The sequence below is a fragment of the Adiantum capillus-veneris genome, chromosome 15 (assembly GCF_014529385.1).
Source record: "Adiantum capillus-veneris isolate H3 chromosome 15, ASM1452938v2, whole genome shotgun sequence".
Classification (NCBI taxonomy): domain Eukaryota; kingdom Viridiplantae; phylum Streptophyta; class Polypodiopsida; order Polypodiales; family Pteridaceae; genus Adiantum; species Adiantum capillus-veneris.
The window spans coordinates 125,945,988-125,973,805 of NC_140945.1; the positions used below are offsets into that span (position 1 = coordinate 125,945,988).

General features: G+C 47.2%; 1 protein-coding gene across 1 annotated transcript; it reads right to left on the reverse strand.

The window, feature by feature from the left end:
* Positions 1-723: 723 nt before the first annotated feature.
* On the reverse strand, positions 724-27,055 carry GLT1 (NADH-dependent glutamate synthase 1). Its single transcript, XM_086483094.1, has 22 exons — positions 26,354-27,055; positions 26,114-26,233; positions 25,896-26,012; positions 25,662-25,814; positions 25,460-25,560; positions 25,260-25,356; positions 25,068-25,177; positions 24,878-24,981; positions 24,628-24,807; positions 24,204-24,551; positions 24,044-24,110; positions 23,486-23,955; positions 22,385-23,257; positions 22,140-22,294; positions 21,884-22,045; positions 20,196-21,800; positions 19,392-19,583; positions 19,025-19,293; positions 18,632-18,937; positions 2,174-2,441; positions 1,813-2,070; positions 724-1,697 (listed from the first exon to the last, which is right to left on the reverse strand). The coding sequence occupies exons 1-22, from the start codon at positions 26,711-26,713 to the stop codon at positions 1,392-1,394; spliced, it is 6,621 nt and encodes a 2,206-aa protein (XP_086339220.1). The 5' UTR covers positions 26,714-27,055; the 3' UTR covers positions 724-1,391.
* Between the last annotated feature and the right edge of the window lie 763 nt (positions 27,056-27,818).

Consider the following 27,818-nt stretch of genomic DNA (forward strand, 5'->3'; position numbering starts at 1 on the left):
AAGCTCATGATGCTGGGGTAAGTCACAATGTGGGAAATATTGTGAGAATTTGTCCACAACTTCTTGTGATTGTCAACCATGCAAACTGCCTAATACAGTTGTATGACTGAAATGGTATTTTCATTTGCCTTGCCTATGTTCGTAATAATGATGATGCTATTATCATTAGGACTTTGCTTTTATGGGCAAAGGCCGGTGGGATTTTAAGTAAAAGGTAGTCCGCTTTGGGCTAAAAGGCTAGGCTTGTGGCAAAAGGTTATATGCCTTAAAAGGGCATTGGTTTTGATGAGACTTTGAAGCTCTCCCACGTGCTGTTTGACTAGAACTCGAAGCATGTGTTTTGGAAGCTTATAATGTACAACTTGCATTCTTAAATACTAATTCACATGAGAATCTACTAGTCTCATGGTTTCATTCAAAAGGGTAGGGCAGATGAGGGAAAGATAGCAGTACATAATGCACACTAACTTGCATTTATAAATAGTGATTTTACATAAGTATTAGCCTCATATTTTTATTATGAAGGGTAGGGCAGATGAGAGGTTTACAATCCCAAGAGACAAATTTGACATTTCCAAGTGAACAGTGGAAACAAAAGGCAACATGCCGAAGTGGGAAAATTTTTTAACCATAAAGTTCATCTATCAAAAAATAGTGATTATAAGCAGGGCATGCTTGCAGAACTTGAATGATTGCTTGACCAGTGAAATGCAAGAGTTGCAGTAGATAACATCCTCTGCATATATTCTCGCAAAGACAGCAGCCCATATTTTATTTGATATATACAAGTGTCTTGCTTCTCAAAGCAGCAAGATTTCTTACAAAACTAGCTTACTCCAAGTCCAATGAAGGAATGCCCCCGACATCACTTTGGGGAATCATTACAAAGCTTCTGATTTGTCATATACTGGCTTTCTTGCATCGTCTTCATAAACCAAAACTCCTTGACAAGACTCGTGAAGAAAGACCAGGATTGGTGTGCTTTTCTTCCATTTGCGGACATGATCGCAACAATATACATACAACAATGGGGGTCGTGTGTAGCTAGCTTAGGACATCGCTAACAAACATATTACAGGCTTTGATTGAAACGAGGGCGGCTGATATATCCACACCACTGTCAAAACACTCATTGCTGCTACCAATGCTTGTGCCTCTTCTTGTGTCTCCAAAGCAAGAACTCGGCAAGATATTACAGTGTGTTGGGACAGACCCATTGTAACAGAGCTTTGGACAAAATTGCGTCGCTGCATGAGGCAACTCATATTTTGCTCATGCAAAAAATGCCCTTCTATGTAAATGGAGCAAGCTCAATAATCTACTCTTCGCCTTCTCAAAACATATGAAGATGTCAAGTTGATAAACAAACCCCACCTTCTGGCCATTGGAACTTATCTTGCTCTCTGAAGTAAGGTCCCTTGGTCCTCTTGTCTACTACTGTCCTTTTTGCTGAAAACCTTGTGCAACAAATCCTCTTTTGTGACCCTCTCATCAGGGTGAACTTCATCCAAGGACAAAAAGTTGTCGATCTTTGCTGCTGCCTGCCTGCCCTCTGCTATGGCCCACACCACAAGGGATTGGCCGCGCCTGCAGTCACCAGCAGCAAAGACCCCTTCAAGATTGGTGGCATATTCACCATAGGCAGCCTTGAAGTTGCTCCTTGCATCCCGCTCCAAGCCAAGTTTCTCTGCAATATCCTGCAGCAGACAAGTCCAGACATAAGGAAGACAACTCCACAGATGAGGAAATGCACAGAAGAAAAATTCCTCTAAAAAATCCAAAAATCACTCGTTCAACAATACAAGGACTCACTTGTTCAGGACCAAGGAACCCCATTGCAAGAAACACCAGGTCTGCCTCAATAACTTCTTGGGAACCCTCTATCTCTTGCATTTGGAACTTTCCGGTTGCGTCTTTCTCCCATTGTACCTTCACAATTTCAAGGCCCTTCAACTTCCCTTGTTCATCTCCGATAAATCTCTTGGTAAGCACCGTGTATGCTCTAGGGTCGTCTCCATATTTAAAAATAGCTTCTTGATGCCCATAGTCTGTCCGCAAAACTCGAGGCCACTGACAAGGAAGAGTATTAAGCAAAAAAAAAAACTACCAGAAGCAAAACCACCCATTCAAGTGAACGACCTGTTCAGAGATACAAAATGAAAGAAGAGAGTACCTGAGGCCATGGATTTCCGGGCGCTCGAGTTGTAGGCGGTTGTGGTAGCAACTCTAAATTCACAATGCTCTCAGCACCATGCCTCACAGATGTCCCTATGCAGTCAGTTCCAGTATCTCCTCCTCCTATAACCACTACCTTCTTGCCTGCAGCTGAGATATATTTGCCATCTTCCAAATTACTGTCAAGCAGACTCTTAGTGTTGGCATGAAGAAACTCCATTGCATAATGAATGCCCTGAAGCTCCCGCCCTTCGACGCTCAAATCCCTGAAATGATGCCACACCTCTCTCTCTCTCTCTCTCTCTCTCTCTCTCTCTCTCTCTCTCTCTCATGCTCTAGTGTCAATGACCATCTCCTTCCATTTCAGTGCAGCACACAGGCCACGAGTAGCAGCCCCTACTCGCTACACATTCACAAGGGAGACGGACTCGGTATACATGGACGGAATCTACAAACGCTTATGCACTTGAGGACCCGGGGCGACCTCTGGAAGAGCTAACTACTATACTGACACAGACATTACATGAGGCAGCAGCTGAAGCAGACCCACACACCCAGCCTGAGCAGAGACGCCGATTTGGGAGCATGCCTCAGAACAGCTGGTACGATGAGGAGTGCCGCCAGACTAGAGCCAGACTTCAGAGGGAGGTGCTGTTGGGGGGCGTCACTCACAGACAATCACAGATGGACTTCCGACGAGACTCGAGCAGGATCTATATCAGCTATTCTTGAGTCAAGACTCGCGTGAGGCGTGGCGGCTTTTTCATGAGCAGTCCCCCCCCCCCTGGTGCGGCGGAAGAAGAGGGCTTTTTTGGCTCAGTACCTGGACAGCCGCCCTTCCCCAACCCCCCCGACCCATGCCCGCATACATGTGTCTTTTTCACTGCTGAGATGGTGAAGAAATCCATTGACAGGATGAAGACTGGGAGAGCATATGATCATGAGGGCCTAGTAGCTGAGCATTTCATGCATGCCAAAGACCTACTAGCAGAGCTTCTAGCAGTTATGTTTAACCGTGCCATGTGTGAGGGCCTACCGGACACTTGGAGCCTATCTACAATCGTACCTATCTTCAAATCAGGAGATCCCATGGAGCCTGGGAATTATTGCACTATTATGATTGGGCACACACTGGCACGGTTGTATGCATCCATTCCTGAGCAACAGCTGAGTAGATGGGCAGAGAGGGAAGGAATACATGCAACTGGGCAGGCAGGATTTAGGAGAGGCTTCTCTACTCTCGACCATATCCTAACACTCAAGGCCATCATCGAGGAAGGCAGATCTCATGGGAGACGGATCTATTGTAGCTTTGTGGACTTCCGCAAAGCTTTCGACACGGTACCCAGAGCTAGACTGATGCGCAGATTACAAGAAATGGGAGTACCCACAGAACTCGTTTGGGGGATCATGGCATTGTACAGATCAGTAGTAGGGCATGTACGCACCCCGGAAGGACTTTCTACACCGGTTCACTCCACTATTGGGGTGAAGCAGGGCTGCCCGCTCTCTCCCACTCTTTTCGGTATGTATGTGGATGAGATTTCTGACTACATTGACAGCGATGGGGATAAAGGTGCTCAGTTGGCAGGGACATGGATTCCACTTTTGTTATATGCTGATGACATAGTGTTGATCTCCGAATTCCCAGAGGGAATGCAACGTCAATTGGATGCTCTGCATACATTTGCCCACGAAAGTGGTTTGTCTGTCAACCTGGGTAAAACCAAGGTTATGGTGTTTAATACCACCCCACAGTGGATCAGGAGGTCAGCACCTACACTCACATACGGCCAGGAGACGGTGGAGTACACAGACGCTTACACTTACCTTGGAGTGGTTTATAGCGGACCTACATTCTCACTCAGAAGAGCAGCAGAAACCAGACTTACTAGAGCCCACGCAGCATTGGGTAGATTGGAGAGGATGTGTTCGCAGGTTCAGTTTCAGGAGCCCCGGACGAAGCTCTGGCTCTCTGACACCTTGGTGGCTTCAGCATTGCTCTATGGAACCGAGATATGGGGACCTTCACTGGATCACCACGGGAAGACGTGTCGCTCAAACGGATGGGGGAACATGGAGAAACCTCTCATCTCTATGATCTCGCGGCTCATTAGAGGCAAGGCATCAGTACCACAGGCCATTATCCGAGCAGAGCTAGCGGCCCCCCCACTTGTGGTGGAGGCGCTCACCAGATCAGTCTCCTTCATAAACCGCACATGGGAACTTCCTAGAGACAGATATGCTCGCATAGCACTTGAATCCTCTCGACAGTTAGCCATACAAGGAGATACAACATGCTGGTATGGGGAGATGACATCATCATTTCAGGCACAGGGGTTCAGCATAGACCGGCTGCCACCATTCCATTACTCATTGGATGCACCATCTCTCACCCTTGCACAATTAGAGATCACCAAGCTCATACGCCAAGACCTGACCCAGCTAGACACCAGAAGGACATGGATACAACCAGCACAGGAATTAGGCACGAAGATGGCTTTCTACAAAGACCACCTTCTCCAGCTTACGGAAGATGGTTTTGTGGTGAGACCCAGATACATGGATACCCACTTGTCTCAAGGGATACGATGTGCTATTGGCCAGTTACGCACATCTTCTCACCAGTTGCGGATTGAGACTGGGAGATACAGCAGAGGACAGGACATGCCCCTTGTGTAACATGGAACCTGAGACAGAGCTACACTATACAAGTCGCTGCCCCGTCTACTACGAGATACGAGGCCGCTTCCATTGCTTGTTCAGAGAAGGTTTTGGACCACTCTCAAGAGTCATGGGATACGAAGATCAAAGATGTCTGGGTTTGTTCTTGCTTGAGCTGCGCAGACACAGAGATAGCATGATGAATGGCGCGTCTCAAAGACGGATCACAGACTTCTTCAGAGCAGACAAGAGACAGCCCCATGAGCCACTCCCACAGCAGAGCTCCCCCTCGTCTCACACCAGAGACACACTGATTGACCGAGCGATTGAACTGGGGAAATCCAGGCGCCCACGACTGCGAAGAACTACACAGCATCAACGGAGGCTACGACAAAAAATTCGGAGCACGCTAGCCAAGCATGCACGACGCCCGGTCAGACTACTGACCATGGAGGAAATTGATGAGATTCGCCAACGACCGATGCTAGATCTCTTGTGATTCAGCTATCCCAACAAGCCGCCCATTTTTTTGCTTAGTCTTTTGCTTGGTTCACATCAATCAACTTAGGACCCCATACTACATAGTATATCTCTTTGTTTTGTACTGTTGTTAGGTTATTTTGTTACTCTGACTTTGTATCAGATCCACCACTTTGTAACTTTCGGGTCTCATAGGTCATTATGGCCTTTTGAAGACATTAATATAACATTTCATCTCTCTCTCTCTCTCTCTCTCTCTCTCTCTCTCTCTCTCTCTCTCTCTCTCTCTCTCTCTCTCTCTCTCTCTCTTTTTTTTGTGGAAAAATCAGGGCTGTATATTACTGAGTACAATAGAATCCCCAACGGATGCCAAAATAGCCTATCACGTGGGGTGTACAAGCTGAATGTAAGGATGAGAGCCACTATAGTGACAACTCGACTAGTACAATCTCATGGTGGTCTGTGTGATGAGTGGAGGAGAAACCACTGAGGAGGCGCATAATGCCATGTAATCTGTCCACCTGTAAGTGTGAAGAAGAGTGGAGATCTTGCCCAACGCCGAAGGAAATCAAATCGACGAGCCTCGGCTGCTCTAGATGTGCCTGAGGAAGAATCCCACTGCCAATTGAGGGTGTGAATGATGTCCAGCCAAATGACAGTGAGGATATCCTGAAGGAGCTCCGGTGCCGCACTGAGAATATGAAGACAACGAGCTCTCCAAACATTCCAGAGTGCAATGCTGGTGATTACTGAGAAGATTTCATCACGTATTTGAGGATCTCCTTGCCAAGCAATCTGTGGTAACATAGCCAAAGTCCCTCGTCTGTAACCAATCGCGGTAAGCATAAGAGCTGGATCTGTGTCTGAGCCCTCGTAGAAAAGATGCGGTCCGGGCATCGGCATCAACCAGGAAACAGATCCCCAAGTGAGAAATCCATGCTGAACTCCAGCTCTGCTAAGTAAAAAACCAACTGCTAGCCAAACTGCATGAGAAGACGAGCATGACCAAAGGCAATGCGCAGGTGACTCAGGTAGGCGCAAAGAACATCGAGTACATAACGGATCGTGACCCATAGAAGCTAACCAAGTCCCAACTGGAAGTCTTGCATGTGCAATCATCCAAAGGAAAAAGGAAATACGACGAGCCACATGTAAATCCCAGATGGCTGACCAAAATTGCCGTAGATAGGCGTGTGAGAGACCTGAATGTAACCAGACACGCATACGAGTGGGCTGCTCTGGGTGCTGTCTTGCGAATCTTCCAATTGACTGTATACTCAAAGAATGATACATGTGCGCCGGTAGGGTGAGAGTGAGGCCAATGCCACTCTCCTGGGTCCCAATAAAGCTGAGATAGGGCACGACCCTCCCACACCCAAAGCCTCCAAAGTGCAGCATCAACGGAAGCGAAACGGGGGTCAACACAACGACGCTTCCCGCGGGAGCCAACTACTCGTATGGCCTCCCAGCGAGCATCGGGGTAGACAAGGTGCGAAGAGGTAGTAGCATAAGTCAGTCTAGCATGCATCCCCGAAGAGTAGTCAGTATCAACTGTGAACAGCATAGTGTCGAAACGAACTAGTAAGAGAGTGCTCTGATAGAAGAGGCCTTCCCAGCCACAATGTGGAGGCATCTGAACTGTACCGCGCATGACTGCGTCCCAGTGTGAAGGAATGGCGGAGCCAATCTCAAGCAGTCTGTCTGTTACCCCGCGACCAATGTCATAATGTTCTGCCACAAAATTTGCATCCAGCATACGCGTCTCATGAAACAACCGCATAGAGGCAGCAGGTCCAGTGTCCCAAGCAGCCCAGTCAATGTGAGTCCTCTCTCCAGGCTGACGAGGTGGATTAACCGAAGAATCAAGAACTGCATCATTCCAAATGAGAGGCTGGCGCTCAATCTCCTCACGGCATGAGGGAGGTGAGCGTTTGATAGCACGTCGCATGGATACCCAAATCTGAAGGAGCGAACGAATGAAGGGTGAGAGAGTGCTGGTGCACAAGGGGGCATCCGTGAAGAGAAAACGATACCCTGTTTGCCAAGTATGGCCATCTCTAGTTCCGAGGCGCGGAGTCGCTGTGGAAAGAGCGGCCTGAAGAAGCATCTTCCAAGGTTCTTGGTCGGGAAAAAGACCCCGAACAATAAGCTTGGTAAGAAGGGCGCGACTCTGTAATTCTGGATCAATAATGCCAAGGCCCCCCTCTGATCTAGGATGAATAATCGTGGACCAACGAACTCGAGCACGAGTATCAGTAGTCCCATCTGTGCCACTCCATAAAAAGTTCCGCACGAGTCTGCGTAGCTGAGCTATCACACCAGAATGTAGCATCCAACAGGAGGCCGTATACCATACTGTAGCCAGAATGACCTGGTTGGCGACCAATGCGCGGCCCTCACGTCATCTGTCGTTGGCTGGTGTCTCTCTCTCTCTCTCTCTCTCTCTCTCTTTCTCTCTCTCAACAGTTGCAAATCTGCAAGGCAACAGCAACTCGCTCGCTCTCGCTCTCTCTCCCCCCGCCTCTACCCCTCGCTGCCTGAGCTGCACCATCGCGCCCGCCCTGCCCTGCACCCGCGCGCCCGTCGCCCTGCCCCCCCCCGCTGCCCTGCCTTGCTCGCGTGCTGCACCCTACTGTGCACCCCCCCTGTCACAAAGTGATGACGTGGCGGACAGCAGAAACCCTAATTTCTGCCAAAACCCCTAAAATTCCTGCAAACCCTAATTTTTGCCAAAAACCCTAAATTCCGGAAATCGCGGAGGCGGATTATTTTTTTAAAAAAACGGAACCCAAAAACTCAGCTTGGCCGAAGATCTGGTGCAGTGGGATGCACAAGAGGGAAGTTACTCCGCTCCTTTGTCAACAGATGCCTCGATTTTGATACTAAAGTCACTGATGTCTCTTTGAGCTTCAGGGATACTGAGAGCTGACAGTATTCTGCTGGATGACTTTATGAAATGGAATTCCTGATTATGATACTGATTTGTTCTTGACTTCTTGTGAGTGCAGGAACTGATGCCGAAATGACTGCAGCATTTTGGTTTGATTGATCTCGAATAGACATGGTTGCAATAGGGGTTAGTCAATCGGACATCGATGAGGTCCCGATTGGACCTAGATGTGATTGCTAGCTACATTGCCGATAAATCATGGTCTAAGATCGGAATGAATGTTGAATGTCATGTGATGTCCTGTGATGTCTGGTGATGTCCTGTGATGTCGTGTGATGTGACTGTCGATTTTGTACATGTGCTAGATGTGTGTTCCTAGTACGTAGGTACTAACAGTCAGTGTCTGCTAAGACGGTTTATGGCTTTTGTCGGTTTTGCAGGCGTAATCGCGGTCGATTACAATGCTTTCAAGAGGGGGGTATGTCACAAAGTGATGACGTGGCGGACAGCAGAAACCCTAATTTTTGCCAGAAACCCTAAAATTCCTACAAACCCTAATTTTTGCCAAAAACCCTAAATTCCGGAAATCGCGGAGGCGGATTATTAAAAATATATATATATATATATTTTTTTTTTTGGAAAATGATGAGCGACGCGAATTTTGCTTTTGCTTTTTTTTTATAAAAAAAAAAGAAAAGACTCTCTAAGAGAGAGAGAACTGATGCTTTTGATTTTAAAAGCTTTTGGGGCTCTGCTTTTGGGCATCCCTTGTAACCTTTAAATTAGTGGTGAGGGCCTCACTTCTCAGAGCATCTGGACGCAGAGTCTGAGAGTGAAACCCTACCGCTCTCTTGTACTTTGATGATTGATTAATATAAAAAGAAATACCGAAAGGGACGCCAGTCTTTGGGACCAATATCTCTAGGCACGGAACTCCGCCGGGCCAGTGCAAATCTATTGTGATCTGTGAATTGTTTTGAAGTGGTTATTTGGTGCTGTCGCGGTTGATTCTTGACTTGGAGTGTCCAAGTTTGTTACAACCCCCCCCCCCCCCCCCCCCCCCCCCCCCCCCCGCGCCCACTGCACACTACCCTAGCCCCCCAACTTCTACGCGTAGTATGTCTCCCCCCCCTCTCCTACGCGTAGTATGTCTCCCCCCCCCCCCTTTTTTTCTTTCACGCGTAGGATGTCCATCCTCTACGTGTAGGAAGTAATTTTATTTTATTATTATTATTATTTTTAATTCCCGCCCCCCTTCCCCCCACTCTATCTACCATACTCTCCCCCCCCCCTCCTCTCTCTCTCTCCAACATATAACTACCGCTTTCCCCCCCGGGCCGTACCGCCTCGCGCTCCACCACTCGCTGAGACCATCGCTAGTGGGGGTGCACACGTGCATCTAGCGACTCCCTTGCGGACGACTCCCCCACACGCCCAACTGCCCCACCCGCTGCTAGGGTGGGTGCACACGCGCATCTAACCCCCTGGCGATCAAGCATGAGCAAGACGAACAATAAAGCCGACCCCCTAGAGGATGCCATTCAAAAATGCAAGGAGGAAATGACGGAGACCATCACCAAGATGAACCGCAAGCTCTTGGGCACAATAAACATTCTCGAAGGACGTGTGCTGATCCAAGAGAGCAAGATAAGCACGTTGGAAGACCGAGTGACGACCCAAGAGGAAGAGATCACGTCACTCAAGAAAGAACTCGCCGAAGCCCGATCAAGAAACACACTGAAAGAGGGCGAATTGCAACCCTCAGTAATTGAAGAAATCAACACAATCAAGGAACAAGTACGGGCCATCAAAGAGGGAGAAGAACAGCACAAAGAAATGACGACTTCTTGGGTGGATGTTCTTACCAAAACCCAACAGAAGGCGGACGAAGCCGAGAAATGGATCAAGGTGGCCAAGAAAGGAAAAGACAAGGAGATAACACCCACGTCCACACCCAACAACATCATTAACCAGACACTAGAGGAGGAGCAGAGGAGAAGGGTGCGCGCTTTACATGTGAGAATTTGCGGCCTTAAAGACAAAGGCAATGTGGACGAAGAAGTAAAAGAACTCACAGCCTTGATGGGGATTCATGAGCTGACACACACAAGGGCATGGAGAGTGGGCAACATAAAGAAAAATGGAGGCAGTGGAGAAACCTCAAAAGAAAGAGCACTCATCCTCCGTTTTCCCTCCATGGAAGCAAAGAAGTCATTCTTGAAGAAAAGACCAACTCTTAAAGAGACTGGCATCTTTCTCGGGGACGATCTCACCCTCTCGCAGATCGCTCATATGCAGGAAGTAATGCCGAAGATTAGAGCGGCAAGGGGAAAAGGCAAGATCGCTTTTTACCGAGACGGAAAAGTGGTAATACTTGAGCGACGCTCCACATGACAGTGCGAGACTTATGGGACCACACTCAAAGTAGCTGCTTGGAACTGCAATGGATCTATGCGTCTTGATGTGGGTGCTTTTGAGGATAGCTTTACTGGAAGAGACATCATCTTCTACTCTGAGACACACCAGGCCCCTGGGCAATCCATGCCTCACATCAATGGATATAGGTGGGAGACAGCCTACAGACAGGAGACACGCTCAGAGCACAGAGGGCGGGGCTCGGGAGGAGTGGCAGTGTTATTTAGAGAGGATCTGCAACCACTGATACATATAGCCCGCAGGGACGAGCAGGCTAGGTACATGTGGGTGAGACTGAAAGCAGAGACAGGCAGATACCTCTATCTAGCTATTTGTTACTTTCCCCCGAGTACATCAGTTTATGCACCACCCAGAGGACAATCCCCTTTCTCTATTTTGGATGATGACATATGGGAGTTCTCTAGGGACGGTGACATTATCATCCTCGGGGACTTCAATGCTAGGACTGCCCATCACCAGGCAGTGTTTTATGATACTTCAGAGGAGATGCTAAGAGAGATAGGCGTGGCAGAGACGGGCCTTTCCAAACTATCACACGATATGGAATATACTGAGTATGGGCGACACCTGATAGACATGGGCACTGCGCATGGATTGGCCATCTTGAACGGCCTACAGAGATTTCCTGCTACGGGAGGTTTTACATGCTTCCCACACAGACATGGAGCCAGCACGGTGGACTATGTCATGGCACAACCGAATCTCATCTCTAGTATCCAAGATCTCACAGTTGGGCCCAGACCGGTCTGCGTGGCGGTGGATCATGATCTGGTGTCAATGACCATCTCCTTCCATTTCAGTGTAGCACACAGGTTACGAGTAGCACCCCCTACTCGCTACACATTCACAAGGGAGACGGACTCGGTATACATGGACGGAATCTACAGACGCCTATGCACTGAGGACCCGGGGCTACCTCTGGAGGAGCTAACTACTATACTGACACAGACATTACATGAGGCAGCAGCAGCTCAAGCATACCCACCCACCCAGCCTGAGCAGAGCCACCGATTTGGGAGCATGCCTCAGAACAGCTGGTACGATGAGGAGTGCCGTCAGACTAGAACCAGACTTCAGAGGGAGGTGTTGTTGGGGGACGTCACTCACAGACAGTCACAGATGGACTTCCGACGCCTGGTGCGGCGGAAGAAGAGGGCTTTTTTGGCTAGACTGGAGCAGGATCTATATCGGCTATTCTTGAGTCAAGACTTGCGTGAGGCGTGGCGGCTCTTTCATGAGCAGTCCCCCCCCCCCCCCCCCCCCCGTTGTTTCCTCCACAGAGACCTGGGGTCACTACGCATCATCTTTGTACACAGTACCTGGACAGCCGCCCCTCCCCAACCCCCCCGACCCATGCCCGCATACATGTGTCTTTTTCACTACTGAGATGGTGAAGAAAGCCATTGACATGATGAAGACTGGGAGAGCATATGATCATGAGGGCCTAGTAGCTGAGCATTTCATGCATGCCAAAGACCTACTAGCAGAGCTTCTAGCAGTTATGTTTAACCGTGCCATGTGTGAGGGCCTACCGGACACTTGGAGCCTATCTACAATCGTACCTATCTTCAAATCAAGAGACCCCATGGAGCCTGGGAATTATCGCACTATTATGATTGGGCACACACTGGCACGGTTGTATGCATCCATTCTTAAGCAACAGCTGAGTAGATGGGCAAAGAGGGAAGGAATACGTGCAACTGGGCAGGCAGGATTCAGGAGAGGCTTCTCTACTCTCGACCATATCCTAACACTCAGGGCCATCATCGAGGAAGGCAGATCTCATGGGAGACGGATCTATTGTAGCTTTGTGGACTTCCGCAAAGCTTTCGACACGGTACCCAGAGCTAGATTGATGCACAGATTACAAGAAATGGGAGTACCCACAGAACTCGTTTGGGGGATCATGGCATTGTACAGATCAGTAGTAGGGCATGTATGCACCCCGGAAGGACTTTCTACACCGGTTCACTCTACTATAGGGGTGAAGCAGGGTTGCCCGCTCTCTCCCACTCTTTTCGGTATGTATGTGGATGAGATTTCTGACTACATTGACAGCGATGGGGATAAAGGTGCTCAGTTGGCAGGAACATGGATTCCACTTTTGTTATATGCTGATGACATAGTGTTGATCTCCGAATTCCCAGAGGGAATGCAACGTCAATTGGATGCTCTGCATACGTTTGCCCACGAAAGTGGTTTGTCTGTCAACCTGGGTAAAACCAAGGTTATGGTGTTTAATACCACCCCACAGTGGATCAGGAGGTCAGCACCTACACTCACATACGGCCAGGAGACGATGGAGTACACAGACGCTTACACTTACCTTGGAGTGGTTTATAGCGGACCTACATTCTCACTCAGAAGAGCAGCAGAAACCAGACTTACTAGAGCCCACGTAGCATTGGGTAGATTAGAGAGGATGTGTTCGCAGGTTCAGTTTCAGGAACCCCGGACGAAGCTCTGGCTCTCTGACACCTTGGTGGCTTCAGCATTGCTCTATGGAACCGAGATATGGGGACCTTCACTGGATCACCACGGGAGGACGAGTCACTCAGACGGATGGGGGAACATGGAGAAACCTCTCGTCTCTATGATCTCGCGGCTCATTAGAGCCAAGGCATCAGTACCACGGGCCATTATCCGAGCAGAGCTAGCGGCCCCCCACTTGTGGTGGAGGCGCTCACCAGATCGGTCTCCTTCATAAACCGCACATGGGAACTTCCTAGAGACAGATATGCTCGCATAGCACTTGAATCCTCTCGACAGTTAGCCATACAAGGAGATACAACATGCTGGTATGGGGAGATGACATCATGGTTTCAGGCACAGGGGTTCAGCATAGACCGGTTGCCACCATTCCATTACTCATTGGATGCACCGTCTTTCACCCTTACACAGTCAGAGATCACCAAGCTCATACGCCAAGACCTGACCCAGCTAGACACCAGAAGGACATGGATACAACCAGCACAGGAATTGGGCACGAAGATGGCTTTCTACAAAGACCACCTTCTCCAGCTTACGGAAGATGGTTTTGTGGCGAGACCCAGATACATGGATACCCACTTGTCTCATGGGATACGATGTGCTATTGGCCAGTTACGCACATCTTCTCACCAATTGTGCATTGAGACTGGGAGATACAGCGGAGTACCAGCAGAGGACAGGACATGCCCCTTGTGTAACATGGAACCTTAGACAGAGCTACACTATACATGTCGCTGCCCCGTCTACTACGACATACGAGGCCGCTTCCATTGCTTGTTCAGAGAAGGTTTTGGATCACTCTCAAGAGTCATGGGATACGAAGATCAGAGATGTCTGGGTTTGTTCTTGCTCGAGTTGCGCAGACACAGAGATAGCGTGATGAATGGCGAGGCTAGCCAGTCTCAAAGACGGATCACAGACTTCTTCAGAGCAGACACGGGACAGCCGCATGAGCCACTCCCACAACAGAGCCCCCCCTCGTCTCACACCAGAGGCACATTGATTGACCGAGCGATTGAATTGGGGAAATCCAGGCACCCGCGACGACTGCAAAGAACTACACAGCATCGACGAAGGCTACGACAGAAAATTCGGAGCACGTTGGCCAGGCATGCACGACGCCCGGTCAGACTACTAACCATGGAGGAAATTGATGAGATTCGCCAACGACCGATGCTAGATCTCTTGTGATTCAGCTATCCCAACAAGCCGTCCATTTTTTGCTTAGTCATTTGCTTGGTTCACATTGATCAACTTAGGACCCCATAGTATATATCTTTGTTTTGAACTGTTGTTAGGTTATTTTGTTACTCTGACTTTGTATCAGATCCACCACTTTGTAACTTTCGGGTCTCATAGGTCATTATGGCCTTTTGAAGACGTTAATATAACATTTCATTTCATTTCTCTCTCTCTCTCTCTCTCTCTCTCTCTCTCTCTCTCTCTCTCTCTCTCTCTCTCTCTCTCTCTCTCTCTCTCTCTCTCTCTCTCTCTCATGTGACTGGATATAGGTGGGAGAGCTTGTCGAGCAGAGACGAGACCAGAGCACAGGGGCAGAGGGTCAGGAGGAGTAGGAGCTACAACCACTTGTGCACATTGTTCGGAGAGATCATCAGGCCAGATACATGTAGGTGAGACTAAGGGCTGAGACAGGCAGATTCTTGTACATTTAGCACATCAGTGAATGCCGCACCTAAAGGATAGTCCCCTTTCTCGATATTAGACGAGGATATATTGGAGTTCTCCAGAGATGGTGAGATCATTCTCTTGGGGGACTTTGATGCCCGCACGAGAAATCATCAAACTACTTTATACAATACCTCAGATGAGATACTAAGAGAGCTAGATACCAATGATATGGAGCTTGACAGACGCTCAAATGATGAGCACACCGAGTACGGGAGATAATGTGAATGGGGACCTCACATGGTTTGGCCATACTTGATGGCCTACAACAAAGGCATGGGGCCTACCCGCTATACATTTAAATTTTACACCAGAGACTGGCTCTATTTATAAAGAGGAGATCTATGATCGCCTGTGTGCGACAGCCAGTCCAAGACTCTCAGTCGAGGAGATCACCATTTCACTGACTGAGACGTCGCATGATGCAGCAACAGAGGCATACCCACACACTCAAGCCTGATCAGAGACGCCATCCTAGAAGCATGCCTAAGAACAGTTGGTATGACGAGGAATGCAGAGAGACGAGGGCACAGCTTCAGAGGATCAAACGGTCTCGGATAGCCTTCTAGCGGGGACCCCGTCCGATGGGGCCCCAAGTGACATAAAGGATTAAAATAAAGCAAACCCACACACACACACACACACGCACACACGCAAAAATTGATGACGTGGCAGTTGTACGGACGCTCCGTGTTTTGTGCTGACTGCTAACGTGGCAGTTGTACGGAATTCCGCAAAACGTGCTGGCAGCTTTTTGGCATTGCTTTTGGACCAAAAGCTTTTGAGTTTTGAAGGCTTTTCATGTAAACGGCTTTTCATAGGCCAAGGGCCTTTCAATATGTGGTAAGGGCTCATTCCCTGGCATGCTTCCTGGAGAAGGTGCAAAGTCTGGAGTACCGGCTTGTACTGAGTTGATGCATTAAAAAGAAATACCGAAAGGGGTGCCAAGGTTTGGGGCCAATACTCTCTGGGGTGGAATTCCGCCACTCCATGTCGCTGTCGTCTCTCTCTCTGTCTCTCAGTTCAGTTGTTATTCAAGTGCTAAAAGTTTGTTCAGTCTGTTCTTTTCTATTGGCACGTGGTACCCGTCTTGTGACAGTGGTATCAGACCCTAGCAGATTATAACTTGAAATTTCTCGACATCTCTCAGTAGATGTCTCTTCACGAGCTGATGACCTTGGAGGTCCGTTGTGATTGCTATGGCTTGGGACTACCATCACCGCCAAAGAAAACACTGTCTATCCAAGAGCTGATGGACCATGCTGTGCTCGACTACAACCTTATGGAATGAACCTAACCCTAATTTTTGGTGCATGTTTCAGGATGGAAAGTCAGTCGACTTTTCGAGCTCGACTGATGTCAAGATTGCTTTTTAAGTTTGAAATATGTTTGAGAACTTGTTTTGTGATTCTGTTTGACGTTTGTTTGAAATGGATGGTATCTGTTTTGAACCTGTTTTGGTGCCAATTTGAAATGTTTGGACTCTAGTTGTAATACTCGTTTCATTGATTGGTGATTTTACTCCCGGGTGGAGAGCTAAGAAATACTGTTTTGGTATTGTTTGAACCTCGGAACGACGCAGGCCGATGCCTGGGGAGCGTTCCCGGGTGGAGAATTGAGAAATATTGTTTTCGTATTGTTTGAAAACCTCGGAACGACGTAGGCCGATGTCTGGGGAGCATTCCGTTGTATGCTAGAAAACCTCTGAACGACGCAGGCCGATGGCTGGGGAGCGTTTGGTTGTATGCTTGTAAAATAACTGTTGTTGTGACTCCCGGCCCGATCACAGAATTCCACCCCAGAGACTATTGGCCCCAAACCTTGGCGCCCCTTTCGGTATTTCTTTATATTGCATCAACACAGTACAAGTCGGTACTCTAGACTCTACACCTTCTCCAAGAAGCATGCCAAAGAATGAGCCCTAACCTCATGTTTAAAGACCCTTGGCCTGAAAAGCAGTTACAGTAAAAAGCCTCCAAAGCTCAAAAGCTTTTGGTCCAAAAGCAATGCCAAAAAGCTGCCAAATCACGAAATTCCGTACAATTGCCACATCAACATTGTCAGCGCGTTTTGCGAAAATCTGCCACGTCAGCACTGTCAGCGTGAAACGCGAAAATCCGTACAATTATGCGAGGTCATCATGTCAGTGCAATTTCCGGATTTGTGTGTGAGGGTCTTGCTTTATTTAGTTTAATCCTTTATGTCACTTGGGGCCCCATCGGACGGGGTCCCCATAAGTTGGTAGGACTTCTTCTATTACTTGTTCTTCTTAGGGTTTAGGCCCCTGGGCCGACATCTGCAAGTTGGCTCCATTCTTCAGGGCTTTGACACATCAGCAATTTGTGACATGACCGATCTCTCTTCCCCGCAGTTCCCTTGTATATGTATGTGGCATTGCAAGTTTTCTTGAGTGTCACAAGATCCTATCAAAGTCGACTCAAATTAGAGTCAAGGTGTCTACCGGAAGATTCTCTCTCAAAACTACCAAGAAGAGTACAAGTAATGGAAATGCCATCAGGCCCTAAAGGAAATGGCGGTGATACTGCTCAAGGAAAAGATGGAATTCAAGTCGTGGGATTCCTCCACATCTACCCTCATAATCTAATTCACGAGATTTCTATGTCTGCCTCTGTTGTCTATGTCTTCTTCATTTGCCTCTTTTCTTCTCACTTTCCCTGCATCCAATCTTCCGCCTCCCCAAGTTCCTAAAGCTAAAGGCTCTATAAACCTCCTTAGTCTCTAATCTTGGTGTATCCACCTGCACATCTAGCTGTCATGTGTCTTGCTCTACCGCAAAGCAATGTCCTAACAATGAAGAAATATAAAAAATGAGGAGGATCCTTTACAAGAAAAAAGAACAATAACACTTACGAGTAGGGGTTTGGCCCCATTACGACAGTGCCTTACATCCCCAATGGGACTCATAATATTTCCAAACTCGGAGTTTAAGCAATCTAGTTGTAACTGCAAGACCCTCGTTCAAGAAGAGAGATCCATGCCCTATCTCCACATGAAAACGTGGCAAAAAGCTCTACTCTAGCCCAAAGGGCTCTGATCTAGAACCTCATCTGCCTAGTCCACTGTCTTAAACTGAGCTTTGAGGTAACCTCTCACCCAATCTTGATGATAGTTCTATTGACAAAACTTGCCTAAAGCTAGTCCTTAAGCTGTCTACCTGGTAACTAAACCCATGATAAGTGGATAAAAGCGGGCCACTAGGTGACTAATGACCTTTCCAGCACTAACGTGGGAGTGGAAGGCTAGCTACAGAATATATAACAAGTGATAAGATCACAAGGCCTACCTAATAAATGAAGTTAAAGCTAATCTGTTCACATACCTCAACAGAAGGTGTAGATCTAGGTACCAATATATGCTCACACAGACACCTGACCACACACACACACACACCTGAACATACATCAATATAAAAAATCAAAGGTCACAGCCCTTCCGTTTTAGAGTTGAATTTTTACAATATGGTATAGGTATCTTACATTCTTAAACAACCTTTGTAATAAAACCTCACTCTTCATTGAAGGGATAAACTATGACATGCTAAGGTGTCAAAGAACAGAAAATAACATAAGATCTCTACCCACAGTAAAATTTATTGGAATAGCATTGAAATTTAAAAGATTTAGTTAAGCCAAAAACGCTAAGCAGCACTAGAGGTAACCAGCTAATCTAAAACAAATATTAATACTCTAATTCAGATAACTCAACAAGAAAAACTCACTGAGAAAAGTGCTCTCCATCCCCCTCACATTGAAATATGAAAAGAGGGAAACAAAAAGGTAATAGTCCTACCTTGGACGAGTAGCACCACAAGCAAGCAAAAGAGCATCATTTTCCTGCCTCAACTTCTCAACTGAAAATGAAGGATCGCCACCAACATTTGCGTTGACTACAAATTTAATCCCTTCTGCAGCCATCAGATTTACACGCCGTTGAACAACCTCCATTTTGTCAGTTTTCATATTGGGAACTCCATACATCATTAGGCCCCCTATCCTGTCTGCCCGCTCATAAACAGTTACCAAATGGCCTGCCTTATTCAATTGATCAGCAGCAGCCAATCCTGCGGGCCCGCTTCCAACAACAGCAATCTTTTTCCTGCAAGACGTGAAAAGAAGTTAGACTTGAATAACTGTGACATCCTACTCCAGAAGAGCGACACGAAATGAAGCAAGTCGAACATACCCTGTCCTCTTTACAGGTGGTCGTGGCACCATCCAACCATTTTCAAAAGCTTTGTCAATGATAGTGCATTCCATTGTTTTTATTGTCACGGGGTTCTCAATGATACCCAGAACACATGCACCCTCGCATGGAGCAGGACACACTCGACCTGTAAACTCTGGGAAGTTGTTGGTCTCCAACAATCGGTCAAGAGCCTCGCGCCACCGCCCTTGATGTACTAGTTCGTTCCATTCTGGTATTTTATTCCCAAGTGGACACCCACTTGTTTCCTGTGTCACCAACACCAACACAGACTGAGCACTATTTGACGGTGAAAAGAAACAATACTGCAAGACAGCTCGTAGATATCAGGTTCTGCAAAAAATACCTGATGGCAAAAAGGGGTCCCACAATCCATACACCTTGCAGATTGAGTCTTCAGAAGAGTATCGGACCTTTTTTCTTCCAAAACCTCCTTCCAGTCTTTAATTCTGTCACTAGCCTCTCTGTAGGGAAGCGCCTCACGTTCGTACTTCACGAAACCTCCATGCTTGACTGCATTATCAACCTTTGTAGGTCTCTATAAGAGACAAAAGAGGATGCATTAGTGTGAAAGGACGCATGAATAGATTAGAAAAATCGAGTAGTGATGGTGGTGGTTTGTCCTCTTTTTTTTTTTTTTTTTGGGGGGGGGGGGGGGGGGGGGGGGGGGGGGGGGGGAGTACGTCCAGTTTTTCATTCTACTGAGAGAGAGAGAGAGAGAGAGAGAGAGAGAGAGAGAGAGAGAGAGAGAGAGATCTTTTTGCATCTATTACAGGCCGAAGTCGGCCTATGAGACAAATCAAATATATATGTGTGTATCCTCCATCTATTAGGAAAGAGAGAGAGAGAGAGAGAGAGAGAGAGAGAGAGAGAGAGAGAGAGAGAGAGAGAGAGAGAGATGAAATGAAATGTTATATTAACGTCTTCAAAAGGCCATAGTGACCTATGAGACCAGAAAGTTAGAGAGAGAAATGAAATGAAATGAAATGTTATATTAACGTCTTCAAAAGGCCACAATGACCTATGAGACACGAAAGTTACAAAGTGGTGGATCTGATACAAAGTCAGAGTAACAAAATAACCTAACAACAGTACAAAACAAAGATATATACTAAAGAGAGAGAGAGAGAGAGAGAGAGAGATCACTGACCTGAGCTACAGCAGTGTTCGCTTTCACAGTCTTTAGTTCCTTTCCTTCAGAGGCATTACTGACTCCAGATTTGTTAGCTAATTTCTTTAGTTCTTCAAACGCATCTTTCTTAGAAAGCTCAGCTTCCTCCTTCCGAGCTTTTTGTTTTTGCTTTTGAAGCACTTGCTTATAATCACGCGGGAAAACCTTTACAAACTTTGGCAGAAGCTCCTCAAAATTAGCTATCACTTCTTTAGCCAGTTGACTCTGTGTATTTCGCTGATGTTGCTGCACCATCATGCGCAAAGTCATTATGTCCTCGGCATCCTCGACCTTGTCAAGATCTACCAAGCCTGGATTGCATCTCGTTTTGAACTTCCCGTCCACATCTAGCACATAGGCAATACCTCCACTCATACCAGCTGCAAAGTTCTTTCCTGTCTTCCCAAGTATCACAACAGTACCACCGGTCATGTATTCACAACCATGATCACCTACACCCTCAACAACAGCCTTGGCACCTGAGTTTCTAACACAGAACCGCTCAGCTGCCATGCCATTAAAGTAAGCTTCACCACTTGTAGCGCCATAAAGTGCGACATTGCCAATAACAATGTTCTGCTTAGGATCAAATCCACTACCCTGTGGAGGATAAACAATTATCTTCCCACCAGACAACCCCTTTCCAACATAATCGTTGCTGTCTCCCTCCAGCTCTAGCGTGATACCTGAGCAGAGGAAAGCCCCCAGGCTTTGACCTGCACTGCCGTTGAATTTTACGTGAATAGTGTCAGAAGGAAGACCTGCCATTTTGTATCGTTTCGTGACCTCATGACTAAGCATTGTCCCAACAGCACGATTGACATTGACTATTGGCTTCTCAAGGTAGACAGGAATCTTTTTCTGCAAAGCTGGCTGTGACAATTTAATCAAGTCCTGATCCAAAGCCATGTCTAGGCTGTGGTCTTGCTTCTGCACACAGTATTGGACTGCATCAGGCCGGATATCTGCAGCAGGCTGGAGGAGGAGGGAAAGATTAATACCCTGTAGTTTCTCATTTGCTTTGATGACATCATGGTCAACGATCAGCATGTCAGACCTACCGATCATTTCATTCACTGTCCTAAAGCCCATTTCAGCCATCAATTCTCGAACCTCTTCAGCAACCATAAAGAAGAAGTTTATCACATGTTCAGGCTCACCAGCGAACTTCTCCCTTAAAACTGGATCCTGTGTAGCAATACCCACAGGACATGTATTTTTATGACATTTTCTCATCATGATGCAGCCCAATGTGATGAGTGGAGCTGTGCTGAAACCAAACTCCTCAGCTCCAAGAAGGGCAGCAATAGCCACATCTCTACCAGTTTTTAGCTGCCCATCTGTTTGCAGCACTGTGCGCCCTCGCAGATCATTAGCCACAAGCGTTTGATGTGTTTCAGCCAATCCAAGTTCCCACGGCAATCCTGCATTCTTGATACCAGTCCATCGAGAGGCACCAGTTCCTCCATCATGACCCGAAATAAGTACATGGTCAGCATGACCCTTCACAACACCGCTGGCAATTACTCCTACTCCTGCCTCCGAGACGAGCTTCACACTTATTCGAGCACCTGGATTGGAATTCTGCCAAAACAATAACAACCAGCAGGTTCAATGCAAAGAACTTGGCCTTCTTCTTGTTACCCTAGAAAGTGTTAGAAAGTAACCTTCAGATCATAAATTAATTGTGCAAGGTCTTCAATGGAATAAATATCATGATGAGGAGGTGGGCTGATAAGCCCTACTCCTGGAGTTGAGTTTCTCGTCACAGCAATGTCACCAATTACTTTGTGGCCAGGAAGCTCACCCCCTTCACCTGGTTTAGCTCCCTGTTGACATATCAACAAGGTGTCAGCACATTCTTAACAGCATAGGAAAATAATTACTTAAGGTTCGGGAAACTTCTTAGCTAAGAGAGCTTGCCTGTGCCATCTTAATCTGTATCTCAATTGCATTCGTAAGGTAATAGCTGGTAACACCAAAACGCCCACTTGCAACTTGCTTAATCGCACTTCTCTTTGGATTCGGAGTGCCATCAGAAAGGGCCTCTAAACGAGAAGCATTCTCTCCACCCTCACCTGCAGAAGTGGGAATTAGTAAAGAACTACACCCTAGAGCTGTGTCAAGCCAACACTCAGAAGATAGGAGCTATGATAAGGGAAACACACCAGAATTGGATTTTCCCCCAATTTTATTCATAGCTAATGCAAGGGCCGAGTGCGCCTCCAACGAGATTGAACCATAGCTCATTGCACCAGTGCAGAACCTCTTCACAATCTCAGAAGCTGGTTCAACTTCCTCTAAAGCTATTCTCCGTTCTGGTAGATCTTTAAACTTCAACATGCCTCGCAAATTGCATTGTTTGTTCAGACTATGAATAAGTTTGGAATACTCCTTGTAAGCAGCCACAGAATTTGTGCGAGCTGCTTCTTGAAGCTTTGCCATAGCAACTGGGTCGTTTAAGTGCACTTCACCATCCTTTCGCCAGTAATAGTCACCAGGGTTGGGCAAAGCAAGGGCATCTGCACTGCCCTCCGGGAGTTGGCGAGAAGGAAAGGCCAACTCATGCAAGCGTAATGCATCCCGAGCCAGCATTTCAAATGTGGCACCTTCTACTCTGCTTGGAGTTCCTTTAAAGCATTTGTCCACCACATCTGAGGCAAGCCCGAGTGCCTCAAATATTTGGGCTCCTTTGTAAGATGCCAAGGTGGAAATACCCATCTTTGCAATAACCTTCAGAATCCCTGAGTTGCTAGCCTTAAAATATTTCCTCACCAGCTCATCTTTTGAATGAAAAGTTCCATCTTTCTTTGGTGGTATCTTCCCATCTACTTGCAGCCTAAAGACTGCTTCAATAGACAAATACGGGCATATCGCATCAGCTCCAAAGCCTACAAGAGTACAGAAGTGATGCACTTCGCGAGGCTCCCCTGACTCAACAATCAGCCCAATTCTTGTTCGTTCCAGAGTAGAAACCAAATGCTGATGCACTGCTCCTACTGCAAAAAGGGAACCCACTGGAACTCGCAAAGGTGACGTCTCTGAGGCAAAAATATACACAATCAGCTTGAAGCCCTAAATCAATATTGCAGCCAAAAAGCCGAAGCTCTATACCTTTCTGCAAGAAAAAAAAGCAAGCAAAGATGCCTTTTCGAGAAAAAAAAATGCAAGTAGAACCTTTCTTGGATAGAAACAACCATCACTTCAAGCACATTAATTGTCAGCTAATGCCAGAGATGCAATGCCCTCTTTATAAATGAGATAATCACCTCTATCAGAGAGCACCAAAATCTTGTATCCTTCTCGAATGGCAGCCCTTGCCTCGAGGCATATCCTATCCAAAGCCTTTTCCAATCCTTTTGTTCCATCATATCTGGGGAATGTTATGTCTATGACTTTACTTCTCCAGCCTTGATAGTCCATCTTCTTTATTGCTTCCATCTCCTCAATGGAAAGAAGAGGTCCCTTCAAAGACAAGCGCTGACACTGACCTTCAGTTGTCTCTGTTAAATCCCCCTCCGGCCCAATCATACACTCCGTTGATGTGACTATCGCTTCCCGGATTGGGTCAATTGGAGGATTGGTCACCTGAGCGAACATCTGTTTGAAGTATTCAAACCCCAATTTGGCTCTGCTAGACATCACTGCAAGAGGTGTGTCATTGCCCATGGAGCCAAGTGCCTCAATACCATCTTTTGCCATTGGGAGCAAAAGCATTTCCAAAGCCTCCACAGTGTAGCTATTAGAAACATCTCATCCCGTTTGAATACCTAAGCTTCAAAAAATTAAAAAAGGTATTGTTGCATGTAATCAAGAAGGCATCTTACCCAAATGCCTTCAGAGGCGGCAGTAACCCATGGATACCCATCTTCTCCATTGTTTCATCAGAGCTGTCTACCTGCAGAGCATCACGTGCGGATATTTAATTGGAGCCAAAATTCATTAAGCTACACATTGTGACCATGCAATATAAACACATCTCATGACCTACATTTGCCGAGCCAATCACATGTGGAGCTACTCGTTGTGCCTCTGGGACAGATTCCACCACCTCCTTTAAAACTATCTTTTGTCTGCGCAACCAGTCTGCATATGGATGGCGAGCCGCATACTGCTTTTTTAGTTGATCATCATCCACCACCACATGCCGCTCAAAGTCTACTAGCAGCATCATCCCTGGGTTGAGACGACCCTTCTTACTCACATCTTCAGGGGCAATATCAACTACCCCTACCTCACTGGCCATTATTACTCGACCACTATGGGTTTCATAATACCTTCCAGGCCGCAGCCCATTTCGGTCCAGAGTTGCACCAAGGTATCGACCATCCGTAACTGCAATGCAAAGAAACATTTCACAAATGCCCCAAAAATTGATAAAAAGTCACCACCCGTGATAGAAATTGCATACATGCAATGAGTGCAGGCCCATCCCAAGGCTCCATAACTGCCGAGAAGTACTCATATAATGCCCTGCGTTCAGGGTCCATGTTGACGTCATTTTGCCATGCCTCTGGGATCATCATCATCACAGCTTCTGGAAGGCTCCTCCCGCTTCGAACAAGAAGCTCAAGTACCCCATCAAAGGCACCTACACTCCAGAATGCTTAGAACTGTCTGAAAACAACTGTCATAGATGACCATTGCATAACTCAGCTCACCTGAATCAGATGAGCTTGTGTCAACTATCGGTAGCAACTTCTGCAACTCATCAGGTGTAAGACCTAAATTCCTTGACTTGAGCAGACCCTCCCGCGCTTGCATCCTGCAAGTTGACGATGCAACTAATCCCAATTACAGCAAAAAGTGGCTACACGAGACAGAAAGCCAGTGATGAAACAAAGCCTTCACCAGTTAATGTTGCCACGCAGAGTGTTTATTTCCCCATTGTGCCCTAAGACTCGCATTGGCTGAGCACGATCCCAACTTGGAAAGGTGTTTGTAGAAAATCTCGAATGTACCTGCAAAGCGCCAATACAAAGTGGGTGACTGAAGCTCGCGGCTGCTGTTCAGCAAGAAAGATAGAATGCAAAATGCCACTACCAAGGCCATGTAGCTGGTGAAATGTTCACTTCCAAGGTCCTCATAGTAGTAGTCCTTCAGTTGGTCAGGTTTGAGCTGGCCTTTGTAGGTGATGGTTCTGAACATGTAAAATGTTGTGTAAGCTAAATCCGTGGCTTCCGCATGACTTTTATAGGCAAGATAACATATCACACCTCTTAACATAAATCAGAATAACAAACCTGGACGACAAAGAACAAATGTAAAAATCCCTTGCTCCACCATACGCTAGATTCAAGGCAGCTCTGATGGCAATCATGGCGGTCTTCCTGAGGATGTACAGCTGTGGCATCAAAAGAAAAATAGGCAATTCTTTAGCCCTAGATGTTCCGATTCTATGCGAGGTGATAATCTGTAAAGATGTGCTGGTCTTGGCAAATTTACCTGCTGTTCTAAGTCTAGGTTGGATTGAGAACTTGGAGTCAGAAACATTTGCTCAACAACAGGCTCCGTCTTTAAGGCAGACTTTCCAAGATCTGAATTGTCAGTTTTCACCCTTCTCCAGCCCAAAATTCTGTGACCAAGCGACTCTGCAACCTGTAAACGGGCACAATCCTCAGAAAATTGCTAGCTAAGAATTGTCATCAGGCAAAATCCAAGCAACCCTCCATCATGTACCTTGTTAAAGATAGTCTTACTCTTCTCTCTGCGACTCTCAGAAGTCGGCAGAAAAAACATTCCTACTGCATACTCGTTCAGGGGTGGCAATTCGCAGTTCATATCCTGTTTTGCAACCTACAGAGAAGAGTGCAGCGTGTCAGATAACTGCATAGCCATGATGTTCACGAGTACACATGTGATCCATCCCACTCAATGAAGCCTCTGGACAGTAGTACCGAGACTAGATAGTCATGAGGGAGAGCAACAGTCAGTCCTGCACCATCGCCTGTGTTGGTCTCACACCCACATGCACCTCTGTGAGCCATGCGTACCAACATCTCCAATGCATCTGTAACCTGTGATCAACGAAGAATGTGAATAAGATACTCGTTCATGTGTGTGTAGTAGATGAGATGGTGCAGGTAGGGCAGGCCAGTATGCATGCGCACAGGGCAGGCGAAGGTTCTCAAACTTACTGTTTGACGGCTTGGCACACCAGAAAGCTCGGCAACAAAGCCAACACCACAAGAATCCTTGTCAAGCGATGGGTCGTACAATCCCAGTGGCCCGGTTGGAAGATCAGAAAGGGCCATGGAGCGAACTGCTTGAAGCCAGGGCGTCTTTCTTGCGATGTGGAAATGAGGCAAAAGCTTGCTCTTGCTGGAGGAGGAAGAGGAGCTGCGAGGGGCAATGCAGCGCCACAATCCATTAAACTGACCATGGGCAGGGCCACCACTGAGAGCTGATCTGAAGGAAAGGCCCGATGTCTCTTTGAAGGAGAAGGGCCTCGCATCAGAGACGGCCCAGGCGCCAGGGGCCGAAATTGAAGCCGCCATTGCAGACAGGAGAGAGAAGGGAGAGGGGAAATGGGTGATGCCGCTGCGATCAAGCGGAAGAGGGGCAGGGCAGAAAGCGCGCAAAAGCAGGAGGACAGGGGATTCAGGTTAGAGAAGAGGGAAGAGCGCAGCAGGGGAAGAAATGGGGAGGAGAGAAAAAAAACTAGGGGTTTCCGGCTATGGCGACTCTGCGAGAGGGGATGAGAGCATATCGCGAACCCTCGTCCTGCGTGCTTGCTGCCTTGCCTCTCCTGCGTGGCCTCGCTCTAGGCGTTTCTGGATGTGCGTGTGTGTGTGTGTGTGTGTGTGTGTGTGTGAGAGAGAGAGAGAGAGTGCAGACGAACTGCGATCTATATATCTATATTCTATATATGAATAGAATGTGCAAAGGAAAAAAAGCAAGCAAAAATAAACAGGTAAAACGTCGGCTATTCGTGGTTGACCGGACAACTCCTTGACAGGCTGGCTGCCGAGCCTCCTTGGCTCGGTGCCAGACCTCCCAGGCTCGGGCAGACGAGGAGAGCAGTCCATGACGTAGATTCTGGTACCCTAAGAGCCGTTCTCCACGAGGCGGCCTCCCACAGTCCGTTCACTCCTAAGCCTCGACGCCTTGGATAAATCCTCCACACAAACTCATTGTAAGGCTCCTGTCACACATGTTCATTGCATCTACACCTATCTCCTACATATTGTGTTTCCAATCTTGCTAGGGTAAAAGGCCCTACTTAAGAACATTTAAATTACATATGATCTATCTCCCTCTCCAATTCAGAATTTTGAGCATGAAACAAAGTTGAGGTTGAAATCTTTCGAGAGAACTTGTCATCGTTGATCGCAATGTGCCCTCCAACAAATTATACCCGAATTACAAAAACGAAGTGTAAAATTTTTGTGCCCAAGTAGCCGCGGGGAAAATTGAGCAAGTAAAGTTACAAAGAGGGGTGAGGTTTGTACCCTTAGACCCTTTCCCACTGGGGCGGGTGACCCACTTCCTTTTAAAAATGTGGCCAGCTCTTCCACGTCATACTCGGTCATATTCAAAAGTAGTCCCGTCTATTCCAGCAAACAGGCATTGGCCATGTGGTAGAGCATTCAAGTTTCACGT

Excerpts from the sequence above, each read along its gene's own strand:
- GLT1 (XM_086483094.1), bottom strand. The coding sequence starts at position 26,713 with ATGGCGGCTTCAATTTCGGCCCCTGGCGCCTGGGCCGTCTCTGATGCG. Across the intron at positions 25,561-25,661 it reads ACCTAGACTTAGAACAGCAG|CTGTACATCCTCAGGAAGAC; the intron begins GTAAATTTGCCA and ends TTGATGCCACAG. Across the intron at positions 23,258-23,485 it reads TTTGGTGCTCTCTGATAGAG|AGACGTCACCTTTGCGAGTT; the intron begins GTGATTATCTCA and ends TTTTTGCCTCAG.